This window comes from Setaria italica, chromosome III, assembly GCF_000263155.2.
Source record: "Setaria italica strain Yugu1 chromosome III, Setaria_italica_v2.0, whole genome shotgun sequence".
NCBI lineage: Eukaryota > Viridiplantae > Streptophyta > Magnoliopsida > Poales > Poaceae > Setaria > Setaria italica.
The window spans coordinates 18148865-18167079 of NC_028452.1; the positions used below are offsets into that span (position 1 = coordinate 18148865).

General features: G+C 45.7%; 1 protein-coding gene, 1 long non-coding RNA gene and 1 pseudogene across 2 annotated transcripts; 1 reads left to right on the plus strand and 2 right to left on the minus strand.

The window, feature by feature from the left end:
* Positions 1 to 1463: 1463 nt before the first annotated feature.
* On the minus strand, positions 1464 to 5165 carry LOC101773215 (beta-glucosidase BoGH3B). Its single transcript, XM_004961849.4, has 8 exons — positions 4698 to 5165; positions 4472 to 4562; positions 4245 to 4393; positions 3922 to 4165; positions 3722 to 3835; positions 3461 to 3643; positions 2975 to 3176; positions 1464 to 2159 (listed from the first exon to the last, which is right to left on the minus strand). The coding sequence occupies exons 1-8, from the start codon at positions 5066 to 5068 to the stop codon at positions 1663 to 1665; spliced, it is 1851 nt and encodes a 616-aa protein (XP_004961906.1). The 5' UTR covers positions 5069 to 5165; the 3' UTR covers positions 1464 to 1662.
* A 6122-nt stretch (positions 5166 to 11287) lies between these two features.
* Positions 11288 to 13438, plus strand: LOC101781328 (annotated as a pseudogene).
* Positions 13439 to 13816: 378 nt separating this feature from the next.
* Positions 13817 to 14998, minus strand: LOC101773887. The gene is made up of 2 exons (XR_214859.2): positions 14178 to 14998; positions 13817 to 14013 (listed from the first exon to the last, which is right to left on the minus strand). It is a non-coding gene; the product is annotated as an uncharacterized LOC101773887 (long non-coding RNA).
* Between the last annotated feature and the right edge of the window lie 3217 nt (positions 14999 to 18215).

The window sequence follows — 18215 nt, forward strand, 5'->3', positions numbered from 1 at the left end:
TTCTAAAAAAAAAGTATTCAAATATCGTGTCCTTTAAGATATGAAAGAAAATACAAGTCAATTTATTTAGATATCTTTTTTTTTTGCATTGTGAGCTTTGGCAGTTGAAATTTAACTTTTGGATAACCTAGCTACATTTCTTAGCACCTGCTACGTCACAGTTAATAATTTCACACTCTTACTAAACTTATATATATATATATCTAAAAGCACAAAACCAACCATCTGAAGAGATTACCAAGTTACCGTGCAGCAATTTCATTTAGAAATGCACAAAGTGCGGGGCTGCTCAAAATGGTCTTCTAAAGAACCTTCACTTAAAGATCCCTGCCAAATTCAGCCTTGCAGAATGTTCAAGTAATCCACAAACTACTCAAATCCACGCCTCAGGGTTGCAGGAACAGTGTTACCTGTAAGTTATTTGAAGTAAAAGTGCAGGAACATGGTTACTTTCAGCGTCAGATGTCTCAATTTCTTCTTTATAATAAAAAAACTCATCATTTGAATGACAAAAATGTGAAATTCCAGCTATGCTGGAAATGTTTTAGCAGTTCCATACCTGATGAAAAAGTTTCGTGCAAGCAAGATGTCCTTCATAATAGAACATATTGAGAACAATTCAAATAATAATGTCTTTCAGCAGTATGCTTGATGCTGAGTTGAGGATGTATTTCCATTAACCACCCCTGTTGAACTTCTCCCAATTCCCAGCAATTATCCTAGTATGACAGTAACAACCATTGTGAATAAGCAACTTTAAGCATGAGAGGAAACATGGGAGAGTGTCCTGCCAGCAGGTGATTTTGCGTAAGAGTCATTGTAACTGCCATAGTAGAAGAAGCACAAGGTGACTTCATAGTATCTCAAATAATGAGAGTTTCAGTCCGCACGGAAAACTGGAGTTGATAACAATGCCATGGCTGCAGAGATAGTATGACAGAGGCAACTGTAATACCATATTTTGTACCACTTCACCGTACTGTTTTCTTCATTTCAGATGATGTCCACTGTTAGGTATAGGACATATGCCTGCAAATCAGTTGAGATTTGTGATGCTTGCACAATATGGCTACTGGCAGTATGAGAAGACCATCAAGGTCCAAAGATATTTCCAGAAAGCAGCCACCACCAACCTACAAGATGACCGTATCATAAAATATAGACCACATTAAGAATTTTATTGCTCTGAAGCCTTCCAAGGGAGCCGTGTTGCAGGAATCTGTTTCCCAGTGCTTTGATCTTTTACCATCATGGTTCTAAGAGAATGAGCTAAGTGCTCAAAGACGTCATTCAGAGCAACTGATAAGTCTATTTAATTCTACCTCCAATGTATCATCCCTGAACTTTAATCTCCTGATATGCATCAATCCTCCCTCCTCCCTGTTCATAGTTTCCTTCTAGAAAAATGGTAATGAACAAAGCAACACTAACTGGTCAAGGGAAATGGTAATATGGACTTGATGGAAATCCAATTAGTGCACTCATGTTGAAAGGTGATCGAAGGTGTAAATAAAATCTAGGAGAAGAATACAATGTTTTTAACACATTACAATGAACACTGCTACATGATATCATTTCCCTTTTAAGTTCCAATAGCCAATGGGTACAGAGTATTTAACAACATCACAAAGATTCGAATGTATAACCAAATAAATGATATGGTTATGTTGAGCCATCACCACTTTGAAACATTTTCAACCCATATCCAACAGGGAACAGCGGATCATAGTTAGCATCTCCAGCATTTATAGGCAATTGATCAACAGACCTATACCATGTCACAGGCAATGTGCCGATGAAATCATGATCTCCAAAGAGGCAATCGGTAATTCCCGTGCATTCACTTCCAGGTAGCCAGGCAGCAACTAGAGCTTCTATCTTCTCCAGAACTTGTGACTCAATAACCAATGGCCTTCCAGATATAACAATCACCAGGGTAGGGATTTTACTTGCAACACGGGTGATAAGCTCGGAGCCATTAAATGGAATACCAAGGTCAGTTCTATCTCCTGTCCATTCAGCATATGGAACCTCTCCAACAACAACAACTGCATAGGAAAAATCCCCATTTTCAATCGTAGCTTCTGTTGGGCATTTCTCATACACAACTTCAGTTTGCACTCCCATTGATTCTTGTACGGCCTCCAATATGCTTGTACCTGTTTGATTAGATCGCATCAATAGCTATTTTTGATTTTTGAAAATAGCAGATTTGTACTGCTTTCATCTGATAAAACTAGAAATGCTCCTTTTATATAAAAAAAATAATAAGTCCATATGAAAACAGGAAGAGGTCTACTCAAAGGAAAACACAACATACTACTTCAATGATATAGTACAACCAACTTAAGCTTGTTTTTCAGAGCAACAAGTTACCATTTCTTTTCACCATGGCAGTTGAAAATGCTATATGAATTATCAATAACTAGTTAACTACTAGAGTTTCCAAGCGTCAAGTGAGAACTGGTTTATTCAGGACCAAGGTTATTCAGGATCAATGGCCATTCCTTTGGGAAAGAGGATACCCATGCTAATTCAAACTCTGGACAAGTGACAACACTACATAGCCTTCTGCACTACCTGGGAGTACCAGGCACTCTTATACTAGACAACTGTATCGTCTAGGTCAAACAATTGATTGACAGTACTCCCTCCGTCCCAAAAAGAATGCAACTCTCGAGGAGTCAAACAATTTCAAGTTTGAGCAAATTTATAAAAAAAAGTACTAACATTCATGTCTCAAAATAGATTTAGTATGAAAATATATTACATGATTAATCTATTGATATTTATTTTGCACCATAAATGTTAGTACTATTTTGTATAAATTTGGTTAAATTTAAAATTGGTTGACTTCTCGGGAAGAGAGAGTTGCATTCTTTTTGGGATGGAGGGAGTACAAAACAAAGAATGTATGAAGTACGGAAAACTTATAAATAAAATTTTATTCTTGCGAAGCAGAGTTTCATCTCACCAAGAGTTATTTTCCCACTATCTCCATGCCATGCTATCGTCCACCCACCACACTGATATCCAATATCATCAGCATGTGTTCCTGCAACCAGTATTCTTTTTGCATTTTTGGCCAATGGAAGAAATGGCGCCTTCTGATCCTTTCCATTTTTCAGAAGCACCAAAGACTTGCAAACAGCCTCACGTGCCAGCAGCCGATGTTCCTGAAAGGTCAACATATTACTCCCTCCGTTCCAAATTGTAAGTCACTCCAACATTCTTGGAAAGTCAAAGCATCTCAAGTTTGACCAAATTTATACAATAAAGTACTAACATTTATTATACCAAATAAGTACTATTAGATTCTTCATTAAATATATTTTTATAGTATATCTATTCGGTGCCATAAATATGACCTACAATATGGAACGGAGGAAGTATATATGGTTGGGAATATCAAGTTTTTGGATGACTAAAACAGAAAAATAAGCATAAAAGAGCATGTCACCTTACAACCAACTGTGTCCAGCAGAGATTGGTCTGAAAATGGATGTTCAAACACTCCAGAAATAAACTTAACCCTCAGAATCCGCTCAACAGCATCATCAATCCGAGACATTGGTATCTCCCCTGTCTCTACCAAGAACACAATATCCTCCAAAAATTTCTCAAACCTGTGAGGTATCATAATCTATAGATTGCTCAATGTAGGCAAAAAGAACAGATAACAGAAGAATGCATTTCATGTGAACACTCAATAACCATATACCATGTCCATTCCCGCATTTACTGATTGTGCAATGCAATAGCGATAATCAGACCCTCGAGGCTGTTGAGGCTCACAGAGCCTGTCGATGCCCTCCCAATCTGAAATGACAAAACCCTGAACCAGGAAGTTACGCACGTCAACATTGTAGCCAACCTAAGATTCAATCATTATTACCAAATAATGGCTATAGGCTCAGCTACCTTGAAGCCTAATTTTCCCTTCAGAACATCTGTCAGCAAATAGCGACTTGAATGCAATGGCTCCCCATTCCATTTAGAGTAGGACGCCATCACTGTAGCCACCCCTTGAGCTATACAATCAGGGTATGGTGTCATATGGATCGCTTCCAAATCTTCATACGAGCAAATGGCGTTACCCTCATTCACCCCTTTGTCCGTGCCACCATCCCCTACGAAATGCTTAGCGCAAGCAAGTACATTCTCCCTGCAAACCACATGGGCACATTTCCACAAACAGGTCGTGGGCATACAGATAACACACTAAAATATCACCATCGAAGTACCTGACCGAGGCGAGGAAGGGGTAACCATGAGGGTGGTCTGCCGGCGGCTGCCCCTGCAGACCGCTGACAATGGTGGTCATCGAGCGCACGATCTCCGGGTCCTCGCTGTAGCTTTCGTAGCATCTCCCCCACCTCGGATCCCGACAGACCTGGCATGCACCAGACCAAACGCCCATCAGGAATATCCCGCCACCAATTAATCAGGAGAGAGTTTGAATTTCACTCACAGCGACGCAGGGCGCGAAGGTCCAGTGGATGCCGGTAGCGCGGACCTCGAGCGCCGTCGCCTCGCCGATCCTACGCGCGAGCTCCGTGTCCCTGTGAGGTCGACGGTAACACGGTTGCTACAATTGGCGGATAACAAAACACAGGGACAGGGGCATAGCACGGTGACGCGGGCAAACGGTTGCGGCATCACACAGACACGTGGTCCGTGGTCCGATCGACCGATACCTGGTGGCGCCGATGCCGACGTTGTGGGGGAACACGGTGGCGCCGTAGACGTTGTTGTGACCGTGGACGGCGTCGGTGCCGTAGAGGATGGGGACGCCGAGGCGGGAGGCGAGGGCGTGGCGCTGCATGCCGTCGACCATGGCGGCCCAGTCGGCCGGGGAGGCCCGGTCGCGGGGCGCGCTGCCCCCGGCGTTGAGGACGCTGCCGGCCCCGAGCTCCGTGAGGGCGCGCGGCGACGCGACGGTGCGCTCGATCTGGGCCATCTGCGCTGCCTTCTCCCGCAGCGTCATGCGGCCCAGCAGGTCCCGCACCCGCGCCTCCACCGGCGCCGACGCGTCCCTGTACAGCGGCGCCGCCTCACCAGCCGCCATCGCGCGGGTCAGGCGGGAAGGAGCAGAGCGGAGGAGACGGGTACTGGCCGTGGCCGATGGGGACTTGGGGAGGGGGGATTTGGATTGGACACACGACACGAGAGGAACGGGTTGGTGCGCTGTGATGTTTGGTCGCGCCACCTGGCCACCTCGGGATTGCCGTTTGAAATCGTCAGCGGCTCTGGGACCCGCCATGTCGCAGTCTGCGACGCTAGCCCCGTTGATCTCGGATCGGACGATGTGCAATGAACTGACGATGGTAGTGTCCAAACCGACAAACGCCCCCCGACACAATGCAACCACGATCAACGACCACGTGGGCTCGTCGGCAGAGCTGCGGCCAGCGAAGTAGTTTTTTTTTTACTTCGGTTCTGTGTGGATGAAAATATGTTTAGCAAATAGCTTCTCCTAACTGTTTAACCTGGATAACCTTATTCATTTTACTTTTATTTTTCGGTTTATCTTTTCTTCCTATTTTTTCTCCTCTCTTTATTTCCCCTTATCTTCCTTTTTCCTTTTTTTTCTTTTTCCTTTCTTCTTTTCTCTTCTCTTCCTATCCTTTCCCCTTCCCTTCCCTTCGCTTAGCTTCCCTTCCTCTCTCTTTCTTATCCATTCACCCGCCCAGCGCCCTCCAGCTCCCCCCAGCTCCGCCTTGCCCCGTGCCCCAGCGCGCCGACGGCCACCTCTGCCCCACGCCTACCGCCGCCTGCCGTCCTCGGCCATCCTCCATTGCGGCTTGTCTGCCGCCGGCCACCACCACCCCGCGCCTCTACTCCCACGCCGCCGCCCTCAGGCCTCGTTTGCACCCACCAGCCACCTCCACCTGCGGGCCCCACTAGAGGGACAAGGGTGTCCAACGACGCGAGAAACCGTGGGGAGCTAATTTTTTTAGCTCCCGCTCCCTCAATCGGCTCCAGTCAGCGCGATTCGTGGAGCTTCTCCACCAAAGCCATTTGCCATCTTATCGTTTGGTAGGGCTCCAGCTTCAGCCGGTGGAGAAATCGAAGTTGAAGTCCTCCCAAATGGGGTTGGAGTGAACTGGAGGATCATTTCCTCACGGAGTCACAGGATCAGGGTCGCGTGGATCGCGGCCTGGAAGGAAGCACCCGTGTTGACAGACACGATGAGCCAGATGCTAGGCGAGCTAGAGTGCAGCCGCAAATCTTCCCTTTCCTTCCCATGATTTGCATGGACAAAAAATATCGTGAACATTATATTAGGTTTGGATCAAAAGATGATAGAAACGCTGGCGCGGACGTCGTCGTTTCGATGAGATCGGTTTCCCACATACTTCAAAAGCTAGATGCAGACACCATCCTACTCATCTCTTGTTGGCTAGTCATTAAACAAGTGCCCAAACACATCAGGTGGCTGGCACTATGCCATTGTGCGCTCTGACATGTCGTCGGCGTAGTGCCACCTTTTTTAAAAAAAAGGGATAATCCATAATATGTTTCCAACATAACCGAGAAACATGTTCTGCTGCATGGTCCAGTGTGGAAGAGATCTACTCCAGATTACTATTTATTTTAATTTTTTAATATATAACCTTTAACATATCCCTCGACGTAGATTATGTCCAGACACGTAACAAAAACTATATCTGGTAATAAAACTAAGGGGGGATTTGGACCGGGCTAAACTTTATTTCATATCACATCGAATGTTTAGATACTAATTAGGAGTATTAAACATAGATTATTTACAAAATCCATTACACATATGGAGGCTAAACGGCGAGATGAATCTATTAAACCTAATTAGTCCGTGATTTGACAAATGTCGGGGATAGATCCCCAGTACCCGCAAGGAAGGAAAAAGTTGGACTCCTACTAGGATTCCCCTGTAATCCGATTAGGACTCATACCGTGTACTCCTATTAGGACTTCTCCTTGTAATCCCGACTAGGACTCCCGCCCCCTTGAGTATATAAAGGAGGGCGAGGGTACCTGTTGGATATATAAGCACTTTTAGTTTTAATTTAATCCAGAAATAAATCATGAATACAATGAAGAGATAACAGATTAAACTAGACATGTCTACGCAAGATCTAGACAAGTCTATCATTGCAAATAGAATCACACATTCTATCATACTATCCAGTGCTATCAGACTGCAACAGATCATAATAGCTAGTATGGAAGACATAATTTGAGATAAGAGATCGTACGTTTCTTTCTTGATGAAGACCGGCTCCTGGACGACTACCGGGTACAGCAGGCGACGACGATCAGCAGCCTGACGTTGTTCGCGACGACGAGTGACACCCGAGCGACGAAGAGGTAGACGAGCCGTGGTGAAGGAGTCGACGAAGAACTTGACGAAGCGGAGGAAGCGATCGAGCAGTCGCGCAGAGCGCTTCCCAAAAACCTTATTCGCCCTCTCCCGGTGCAGGATCGCTGAAGATGACGGTTTCGGAGACCTGCTCTCCCAATCGCCGGTGCACGCCGACAATCGGGATGGAGTAGACTATGGTGACGGTGCAGCAGCGAGAGGAGGCAAAAACCTAACTAGTACAGACCACTTTAGGGATACCCTAACCTGGGGGCCTTCTCGTATAGTAGTCTATATCGCATCTTTTTCATGAGGGAGGTGGTCCATATATATAGGGAGGAAAAGTCCCAACACCCTCATCTATTAGCAATATGGGACTAATAGATGGTGTACCCCCTCTTTACGCTAATGGGCCTTTGGATTTATTTGAAATTCTGAAATTACTTATGGGCTAGGCCCATTATTTCAACAATCCCCCACCAGATCTCAAATGCCCATCAGAGATTTTGTCTGTTTCTCACTGCTGTTTATATACTAGTGTTTCAGCGAGGACTGTTAAGTTGAACTCTCGCCTAGAGCTTCAAGCTACATTCATCCACAACTTGAACAATGGACTAAGCCTTGAATTGCAAGTTTTGTGCGAACAAGTTTCACTCAAAGTTGGGACTAGTACCTGGCTGTCTGTAGCCTACCCCGCGGGTGGGGCATATAGGTCATACCCCCTGGTCTCTTCATGAGCTTAATAGAGATCACCCAAGTCTCACAGACTGCGACCTTACAACAGTCGGGCTCATATAATTATTTTTCCAAGATGTTCTGCAGGGCAACATCTTTGCTAATTAAAGCCAACAAAATATATTAAGGCAGTAGCCAGCCTGCCATGCAGTAGTTTGAGAGTGTTGCATCATTTCTCGAGTGGGTTAGTAGGATACTCTCATACTATCCCATGGCTTGTTCTTCCCAGATCCTACTTCACGGGATCTCCGATCACATAGGTTGGGTTACCACCATGGTGTAGCTCATATGGGTCTCATACCCATCTCCTTTGATGCATTTTCTATCACATCCGGCTCATATGCTCGTCAACCGCCTCCTCCGCAGAGGGGTACACCGTCCACGCTGCCACGTCCGGCCGCGAGGAGGCCAAGGAGGAATTGGCAGCAGCAGTGGCGGGCGCGCTGCTCTAGCACCTGTCGTGCGGCGGCGACGCGTACGGGCACCGCCTCAAGGTTTTCCACGCCGACCCTTTCACACCATCGCCGACGCCATCCGCAGCTGCACCTGCGTTTTCGACATGTTCAAACACGCCCAATGACCAGGCACATCACGATTTGATTGCCTACTGTTGACAAGTCCGAAGCAAACAAGAATTTCGAGTCCCGAACGGAAGCGGGAAGGGCAATTAATAGTCACGCGGATCAAGGAGGAAGGATCCACGGCAACAAAATAAACATCAAGGTGGCTACCATCGGCGTACTTCGTAAAAGAAATTACCTGCTATCACCGATGGAGGTCAATATACCGGATCTTGTCAAAAACACATGCAAGGCGTACACAGCCTGCATGTTCCTTGATCGGGCTATACAGTGCCCCCAATAATAAAGCGCCAGCAGCATGTATCACCGCACCGATAAGATCTTCACCTCGCGAGCATAGAAGATGTACGCGGGCACTACAGCATCAACGTCCGGCCACGCCGACTCACCGACGACTACTTCGATCACGTCGTGATGCTCATTGACGACTATTTCAGCCTTAGGAAGGCGCTCGGCAACCCGCCGACGACTTTTTCGACTACATCACGACGCTCACCGACAACTGCTCCAACTACATCGCGATGCTCACTGATGACTACTCCAACTACTCGCCTCGACTAGAAAACTAGTCGAGGGCGGGCCTCACACCGTCGGCAACTAGTCGGAATCGACTCCGACTAGTCGCCTTCATCAACAACCGTCGCAGTTTCATCGACGACCGCCACGGCTTCATCGACAATTAAGCACGAATCAAGCTAAGTCACTTTTCTAACTATTTCCTAACTTGCTTTCCTCTCACGCTCTACTCGTCGGAGGGCAGCAAACTCTCTCGCGCTACCGCGCTCTCTTTTTATCGCAACAACGACTATTCCTTTTTGTCTTCTCTTAAGGTCACTACTCTTCTCGAGCAGAACACGCTTTAACTCGTGAAAGCCTCGGGTGCACCTGTGACGCCAAATGCTAGCACACATACACGTGCAAACAGCAATGCTCATACGCGTACACGAGACACAGCTCTCACACACGCAGCGGCTACGGCTAAACGGGGACTGAGAGCCTAAAACATAATAGGCTAACTACTCGAGAAGAGTATGACTGGAACAAGAGCATGACACACAATGTTTACATTGATCGCTGAATAAATTTCAGCAGTTTTAATATTTCGCAAAAATGCTACATAATGTACGCATCTTTTCTTTTAGATCAAACTTCGGTGACGATGCTCCAGGATGCCAAGCGTACAGGCTAGTTCCAAACTCAGGGGCTAAGTGGCAATAACTACTCGACGTGGCTCCTACGGCTCACCTGGCACATAAGCTCGGGGGCTGGACGCCGCAAGACTACTTGGATGATGACTGGAGTGAAGATTGAAGATCCTTGAGTTGATTATTCAATCAATTCAAGGCTCGGGGGCTGATAAGCTACACCCAATAATTTTTCAAGCCGAAAGAAGAAGATTCAAGATTTTTTGACCCTCAGCCTGATTCTACGATTCAACCTAAGGCTCGGCGCTACTCCATATGGAGTGCAACTTTTCGTCGCCCTCCATACATGAAGACTACAATATTAAGTTGATCAAGGCTTTGAGCACACCATAGGCTCATGGCAGCTTTGAGAAGCTTTGAAAATTCCACTAGATAAAGTACTGGAGGAGCACCAAGACTACTCAGCACAAATCTTAAGACTACTCGAAGACTGCTGCATTCGACTATGAAGCGCTCGGGGCTTGTCGGGGATAGATCCCCAGTACCCGCAAGGAAGGAAGAAGTTGGACTCCTACTAGGATTTCCCTGTAATTCGACTAGGACTCATACCGTGTACTCCTACTAGGACTCCTCCTTGTAATCCGACTAGGACTCCCGTCCCTTGGAGTATATAAAGGAGGGCGACGGTACCTAGATCGGCAGCTCACCTAAGCTCAACACCCAAGCGCAGGGCGCAATATACAACACCCAAAAATAGGACGTAGACTATTACACTACTTTGGCAGCCCGAACCTGTATAAATTCATGGCTTGTGCCCTCGCTTTTACCTTCGGGTTCCAGGTCCGGCGATCCCCCAACCGACTAATCGACTACCTCGGGTACCCCATTGGTAGGCTGCCGGTATAAAACACCGATAACAATGTGCTTCTACATTTGCTAATGATGGATTAATTAGGCTTAATAGATTCGTCTCGCCGTTTAGCCTCCATCTGTGTAAGTAGTTTTATAATTAACTCAAATTTAGCCCTTCTAATTAGCCTCCAAATATTCAATGTGGCACGATCTAAACTCAAACACCCCCTAAACCCTCCCGTGAAAACTCGCCCGATGTCCCTCTAGTCGTTTCCAACCTTCCGATCGACGATGCGCCTTCCGCGGAATCCCTTCACAAATTACCGTCGTCCGTACGTCTTCCGCCCAACCCTCTGCGTCCACACTCCGTAGCACCTACGCCTCCTGCTGCTCCACCCGCCGCCCCCCCTTCTCCACCCAAACCCTACCCTTGCTGTCGCTGCCTCCCCGATACGGAGGCCGCCGTCGCCCCGCCCAACCCGCCTGCTCTGCCCTCTTATTGGACCCCGCCACGATGCTCCCATGGAGGTTGGGGCACCCGCTCTGGCGGCGGAGGCGGCGGGGAAGGAGCAACAGCTACACGTGGCGGCACCGGTGGTGGAGCTCCAAAAAGGATCGCCACACCAAGGTCGATGGTCGGGCCCGTCGGATCCGGATGCCCGCGCGGATCTCGGCCACAAGTCCGACGGCGAGACCTCGCAGCGTGCTGGCGCTGCCACAGCGGCATAGCTCATGACGAGATACCGATGACACTCGTCTGTCCCCGCTGCGGCCCGCCGCTAGCGCTCGCCGGCCGACACCGCCGCCGCCCGCATTGGGCCCGAGCCGTCGCACCGAAATGCGAGGCCTCCCCCTCCCAGCCTCTGCTCCCGACCCGGAGAGCCGTGTCCACCGCCACGTTGTTCCTCACTGCCCTCCCCTTCCCCCCTCGTCGTCGCAACTTCCCTTCGCCTCCGCGTCCGAGGCGGCGGCGGCGGCGGAAGCACAAGGAGAACGTGGAGTTCCGGAGGAGCGGTACACTGACCAGGGCTTCACTCTCCTCAAGCCGTCCTCCTGGCCCAAGGTAAGGAGCACTTGAACCTGAACGACGTATGTACTGCGTGCGTAGCAATGTAATGTAGCAGCGTAGGATGCTCTTTGTACTGGGATTGCGAATTGCGTATGTGAAATAATGTCCTGCTGCTGGGTGTGGTTGGTGAAGGAGGAGAAGGCGGGCGCGACGGCTCTGTTTTAGCGGGAGGGGAAGGGGAGTAAAAGGGTGTTTGGATTTTTAGTCTGGACTAAAATTTATGTCACATCGAATATTCGGAGACTAATTAGGAGGACTAAACATGAGCTAATTATAAAACTAATTACACAGATGGAGGCTAATTCCCGAGACAAATCTATTAAGCCTAATTAATCCATCATTAGCACATGTTTACTGTAGCACCACAAGGTCAAATCATGGACTAATTAGATTTAATAGATTTGTCTCGCAAATTAGCCTCCATCTGTGCAATTAATTTTTGTAATTAGTCTATGTTTAATACTCCTAATTAGTATCTAAACATTCGATGTGACATGAATTTTTCGAATGTGACATGAATTTTAGGAGCTACTAAAGAAACAAATGGGGGCCTAACAATATTGGGGTTGTCGTCAATCCTGTCCGGCTCAATTCGCTGACGGAGTTTGGGACGCGGCAGTTTGTCGCCGGCAGGCTTCTGCAGGCAGAGAAGAAGAAGGTATTAATGCTTGCACACAGTGTGGCAGTTGGAATGCCCCATTTAGATGAACTGCTAATGTGCTGATCAGGATTCTCATTGTCATTGATGCTACCTGTGTTCTATTTACTTCTTTTGATATGTTTGGCGAATCAGTGCTATTAGCCTCCAGGCAACTGATTGAATCTTTTCACTTAAAACAGGAAAGCACCAAGTCTGCCGAGGTGATTTCAGCTGGAGAGAGATCAGGTCATGGTGGCCTGACAGTGTATGAAATCGAGTACGCACTGGATAGCACCACGGGAGGGATGAAGCGGATCTTAGCTGCATTTGTTGCTTCAAGGAAGCTTTATCTGCTCAATATTGCCTATTCAGACGCCCATGATAAGCCCTTGGACAGCCAGACTAGAATTGCCCCTTATTTACTTCCCTCTAAACTCCCAATTTTGACACTATGCAAAAAGAAGATTCCCCATCACATCAAACTTGCGGTACATGCATGGAGTACTAAATGTAGACGAAATCAAAAACTAATTGCACAGTTTTGTTGTACTTTGCGAGACAAATCTTTTGAGCCTAATTAGTCAATATTTGGACAATAATTCACAAATACAAACGAAACGTTACAGTGTCGCATTTATAGTAAAATGCCAATTTGGCACCTCCCAACTTGGGAAGTAAACAAGGGTTCTCGAACAAGTTCTCCATTCTTGGTCCGGTAAGGCTGCCAGCTGCACCCATGAGGGTGGAAACATGGATGGAGAGGGTCTTGCTCCCTTCGATCCCAGCACAGGCACGAGCCACAAACGCAAGATCTCCCTCCCTTCCTCTCTCTCTCTCATTTGTGCCCTCTAATAAGCTGAATGGCAAGATGCGAGTTCTCAGGCATTCCAATATTTGATTTTTACTGTGGTAATCTTTGTAAAAAAAAATTTGGGAGGAGGGGGGGGGGGGGTGTTGTGGATTCAAGGTGTCCCAGAAAACTCAAGGTTAAGAAGATGAACATATATTTTGCTTTGACTTATTTTTTTGTTAGAGTTCCTTCAATCAGGTTTTTGGATTGTGCCACTGATATAGACATTCACTTCTGCTTCATGAAACAAAGCATTACCAATTGAAACATCTAGGTACGCGCCCTTTACCCTTATAAACAAGTGGAGATGGGTTTTTTTACCAAGTATTACCTGTCAATCTCCTAACAGTCACAGTCAATATGTAACAATGTGACTTCCAATTTTAGTGAACATATCATCTTATAAATAAATCTTTTTTTCTTCGACAAGCAGGAGGACTGTACTACCGAAACCTATGCAGCACAGATATGGATACGTGTATCGGTGTCGGAAGGATACGAATACGCGGATACAGCAATTTCCTAAAAAACCCGATACGCGCATACGTTTACTATTTAAAAAATAAAATAAAAACTAATAATGCATATTAAAATTTTAAAACTGATAACAATAAACCGTTGCAATTAACTACTTAAGTGTACTATTACTCCAACACAGCAGTTCTCCTTCTCAAGTCTCCTCAACTCTCAAATATAGTAGTCTCAAATTTAGAAAATTAATAAAAGGCATGCAGGCTTGCAATTCATGCAGCAGCAAGTTCCTACTTGCTGCACTGCTCATATTTGGAGACGCCATCTACTGCATACAAGCAATGAAGCAACAGGATGTCACTAACCGCACTGCAGAAATAGAATAGATCGAGAATGGGGAGAGGAAGACGAAGTGGGGAGCAAAGAAATCAAGCAACAAGCAGTCACGAACTGAAGAAGAAGAGGAGATCGAGAACGGGGAAGGGGATTAACTCAAGGAACTCGTCGCAGGGGCCTGGAACTCGTCGCAGCGGCCACGAACTGAAGAAGAAGGGGAGATCGAGAACGGGAACTCGCTGCAGCCTGGATCCACGTGGCAGGGGCGGAAACTCGTCGCTGCCGGCCAGCGAGTAGGGACGGAAGCTCGCCGCCGGCGCTGCGCCGCTGCGTGGGGGAGGCGGAGGCGTGAGGCTGCGCGTGGGAGGGCGGACCGGCGGAGGCTGGTCGCCGGCGGGCGGCGGACACGGGCGCTGCGCCGCTGCGTAGGGGAGGCGGAGGCGGCTGCGCAGGGTCGGGACTCGGGAGTAGGGCAAGGGATGGTGGTAACTGGTAAGTTGGGCTGGGCCGTATCGATTGGGCCGAAACGTTTCCGTTCCTTCGTTTCCGGCCCAATTAAGAAGGGATACGCGGACACGCCGCGGATACGTATCCCGGCCGTGTATCCATATCGGATACGTATCCGAAACGGGATACGCACCCTTCCTGGCGTATCCGTGTTTCACAGACCGAAACAACCAGAAATAAATCTCGAAGAGAGAAGAATTCAATCGCACTTCTTTAGTGCTCAGTATGACATGCCTGTTCGGCTGGACTTATAAACCGGCTGAAAAGTTGAAACGGCTGATTTGTTGTGAGAGAAAAATACTGTTCGGTGGCTGATAAGCTGAAGCGAACAGGCTGATAATTAGGAGATCTCTCACCTAGGAAAAGATGTATGTTTCAATCTCCGATGTATGTTTCATCCCACTTCTTTAACACTGCAATTTTTCTTTGTTGGTGTGGAGATACCATCCTTATCCCAAATCCTATCTGAATGTGAGCTATGTGAATTTGATGCTTGGTGTCTCAGTGATATTTTACAATCACATGCACATAACTCATTTCTAAAGAATCTATGCATGTCTAGGGAAAAAAGCACCAGATCATCTGCTCTATTCTGATATTGCGCCACTGATAATTCTAATACTGAGTGCGTGTCAGTATGCTTTCTAAGATGAATATCTCTAATTTTTTTAATATCTGCTAAAATATTATGAAATGATTTATTGCCTTTGGTGACTAATGCCTTTTCTTTTGTTAGAAGGCAGATTACTAATGAATGGCTGTTTGTAGTGACTATTAAATCTTGCTTGTGGTTACTAATGAATTTCTGTTATTGCTTAGAAGGCAGAGCACTTGGTTGACTGCAATTGTTTCAAGCATCAGAGAAAGGCACTTAAGAGACATGCAGGTTTCTATCTTCACCTGGGCCAATTAAATATTTTGAATGTAATGCACAGTTTTATGATTAGGTTATTGCTGAAATGACCAATGGAGGGGTTGTTCTGCAGCTTGGAATGCACTGGCAACATCGCTGTTATGAATGATCCAAACATGGTGTTTATCGGCAGTTGGCACCTGTTCTTTCCAAGACAGTCAGTTGCTATTTCGGTTTCCCTTCTCAGAATATTTTTTTTCTATAGATTAATGTCCTAGCTATAACCTGTCTTCTACAGGAATCAGATTATGTGTCAATTATGAATCCTCTGTTGTTTATGATTCAAATCTATTTTGCTGTGAAAGATTTAGAACTGATCACTGTAGCTACTGAAATGGATGGTGTACTTTTGTGTCAGCTCCTCATGGCCCTATCTACAAACAAAGGAGCTCCATGGTATGCTGCAGAATGCTTCGACTTAAGTGGCACTTATACTTTCTTTGTTTTGTTCTATGTTACAGACATGTCGGGGGGTGATCCCCATATTTGATTTACGATCTGCATTCATCTGTTACTTATTTCTTGTTTGTTCCAGCGTGATGGTTGTAGAGGTTTTAGTTTTAACTTTTCTTTCTTTGTAGAGCCCAAGTTGTTCAAGAGCTTCAACCAGGTGGAGCCCCCAGAAGTTTTATGAGAAGATATTCTAATTGGTGAATTAACAAGCAGGCTATGGTTGCCAAAGGAGTTCGCAATCCAATCTGTCCGTTCCTCTATTCCAATAGGATTTGGAGAGCTGACACTAAGGTGCTGAGAAGAAGAAAACACTTTGGGGCAAGGTAAAGCAAACAGGGATTTTCTGGAGCTCTTCTTCTTTCCTCCTTTTCCAATTTTTTTTTAAATGAACCAGGCAGACCTTTTCCAATTTGTTCAATATTGCTTTTTCAGATTTGGGCATTATTATGTATATCTATTTGAATCACTGTAGCTGCTAATTGTCATCGGCCAACTCTGGTGAATCTACTCTGCATGATAGCTAATGTGTTGTGAATACTGGATGCGTTTTTGAATCCTAGACTTTTGGGACACAAAATCTCTTTAGGCAGCTACACATAGATCATTGGTCTTTGCCTGAAGTTTTGCATTAACTGTGGTGAAGGTTGAAATCCCAAAATGTTGATAATAATGAAACAATTTGATTGTCAGCCTAACAACGATTGTAAAGAGGTAGAAAGTTCAGATTTTGCAATATACCTAGATGCTTGATGTGATACACATCTATGGATGTTTTCCTTTAGTGATTCTGTAGGTTGTTAGATCACAACTCCATGCTCCATGCATGACCCATAACAGACTCTTTATGTACCGATGCTTATGGACTGTGGAGGGAATTTAGTTTGCCCGTAGATCCTAGTGTATCTAGAAAAGCTAAAAGCCAAAATGAATAGTAATTTAGGACAGGAGAGTAATTTGGGACGGAAGGAGTACGTCGAAGAGTACTTATCATTGTATCGCTTTATTGTGCATTTATAAGCCTTTTCTCCTCGAATACGTTTGACAGACATCCACTCAAGTAACCCTGCCACAACGATATGTGCACGCAATTACTGCTAATAGCTGCATACGTGAACCAGTTGCGTAGAGGAAAAAGCTAAAGATGCTTAAGACTAACGTGCAGAACTCACAAATTATTGATGTCAGAAGTTCAGAAAAGGAAGCGACTAAGGTCTTGTTTAGTTGCCAAAATTTGGATTGCCAAAATTTGGAGTGCCAAAATTACTGTGCTGGCACTGTAGCACACTGTAACGTTTCGTTTGTATTTGTGAATTATTGTCCAAACATTGACTAATTAGGCTCAAAAGATTCGTCTCGCAAAGTACAACAAAACTGTGCAATTAGTTTTTAATTTCGTCTATATTTAGTACTCCATGCATGTACCACAAGTTTAAGGTGATGGGGAATCTTCTTTGTGCATAGTGCCAAAGTTAGGAGTTGGGGATGAACTAAACAAGAGCTAAGTAACATACGATGCAGTCGTAATGCTCTCATAAATATGAAAGTAGGCAAACGTAAAGCCTCCTGCAACAAGACCAGATCAGTCAAACTCGTCGTTTTGCTTGCACAAAGGAGAGTGAAAGTAAAGAGAAGGAGTGTAATATCTCTTATTCAGGAGGTAGCTCCTAGAGAGAAAGTGGACTTATAAATATGAGAGAGGATGTAGATATTTTGAACAATGTGCTATAAGATAAACCGTTGGAGCGATAATCTCTAAACTATTATTTCTATGAGATGGACATGCTTAAAGCTAGTGTACTAGCTTAACTGTTGGTGGAAGCCTCTGTAATAACCAGGATTTTTAGAAGATGAGGGGTAAGAGCAACTCTAAGAGTATCTAAAAAATTCTTCCCCAAAACTATGTATTGGGGGTTTTTCTAAAAAAATTTCCCCCAAAACCATATCAATCCACAGCAGATCGCTAATAAATTGTCCCCAATATTTCAAAACAGGCCACGTCATCGTATTGGGCCCATCAGAAGGGACGTGCGGGTGTACGGGAATCAGGATTGGGTGAGGAACACCAACGCTAAAATATACGCGGTGGCAGGCTGTTTTTTAGCGTCGCTAAAAAATTGGAAAGATTTTGGTGAACTGTTGGCGTTCGTTTTTTCTCTTTTTCTCCCTAAAAAGGATATTAGAGTAAGATTAGCAACCTTCGAACTTTTAATTGCAACTCGATGGATAGGAAATCCGATCGTGTAGTCGGAAGGAGACTCCGCTGTGGGCCTGAAGACAGTTGGGCTTTAAAATTATGGGCTGGTATGTCGTTTCGGCCATGT

Coding starts and splice junctions, on each gene's coding strand:
- LOC101773215 (XM_004961849.4), bottom strand. CDS start 5,068: ATGGCGGCTGGTGAGGCGGCGCCGCTGTACAGGGACGCGTCGGCGCCG. Junction 4,394..4,471: donor CCTTCGCGCCCTGCGTCGCT/GTGAGTGAAATT, acceptor GGTGCATGCCAG/GTCTGTCGGGATCCGAGGTG. Junction 3,177..3,460: donor TGGACACAGTTGGTTGTAAG/GTGACATGCTCT, acceptor TTGACCTTTCAG/GAACATCGGCTGCTGGCACG.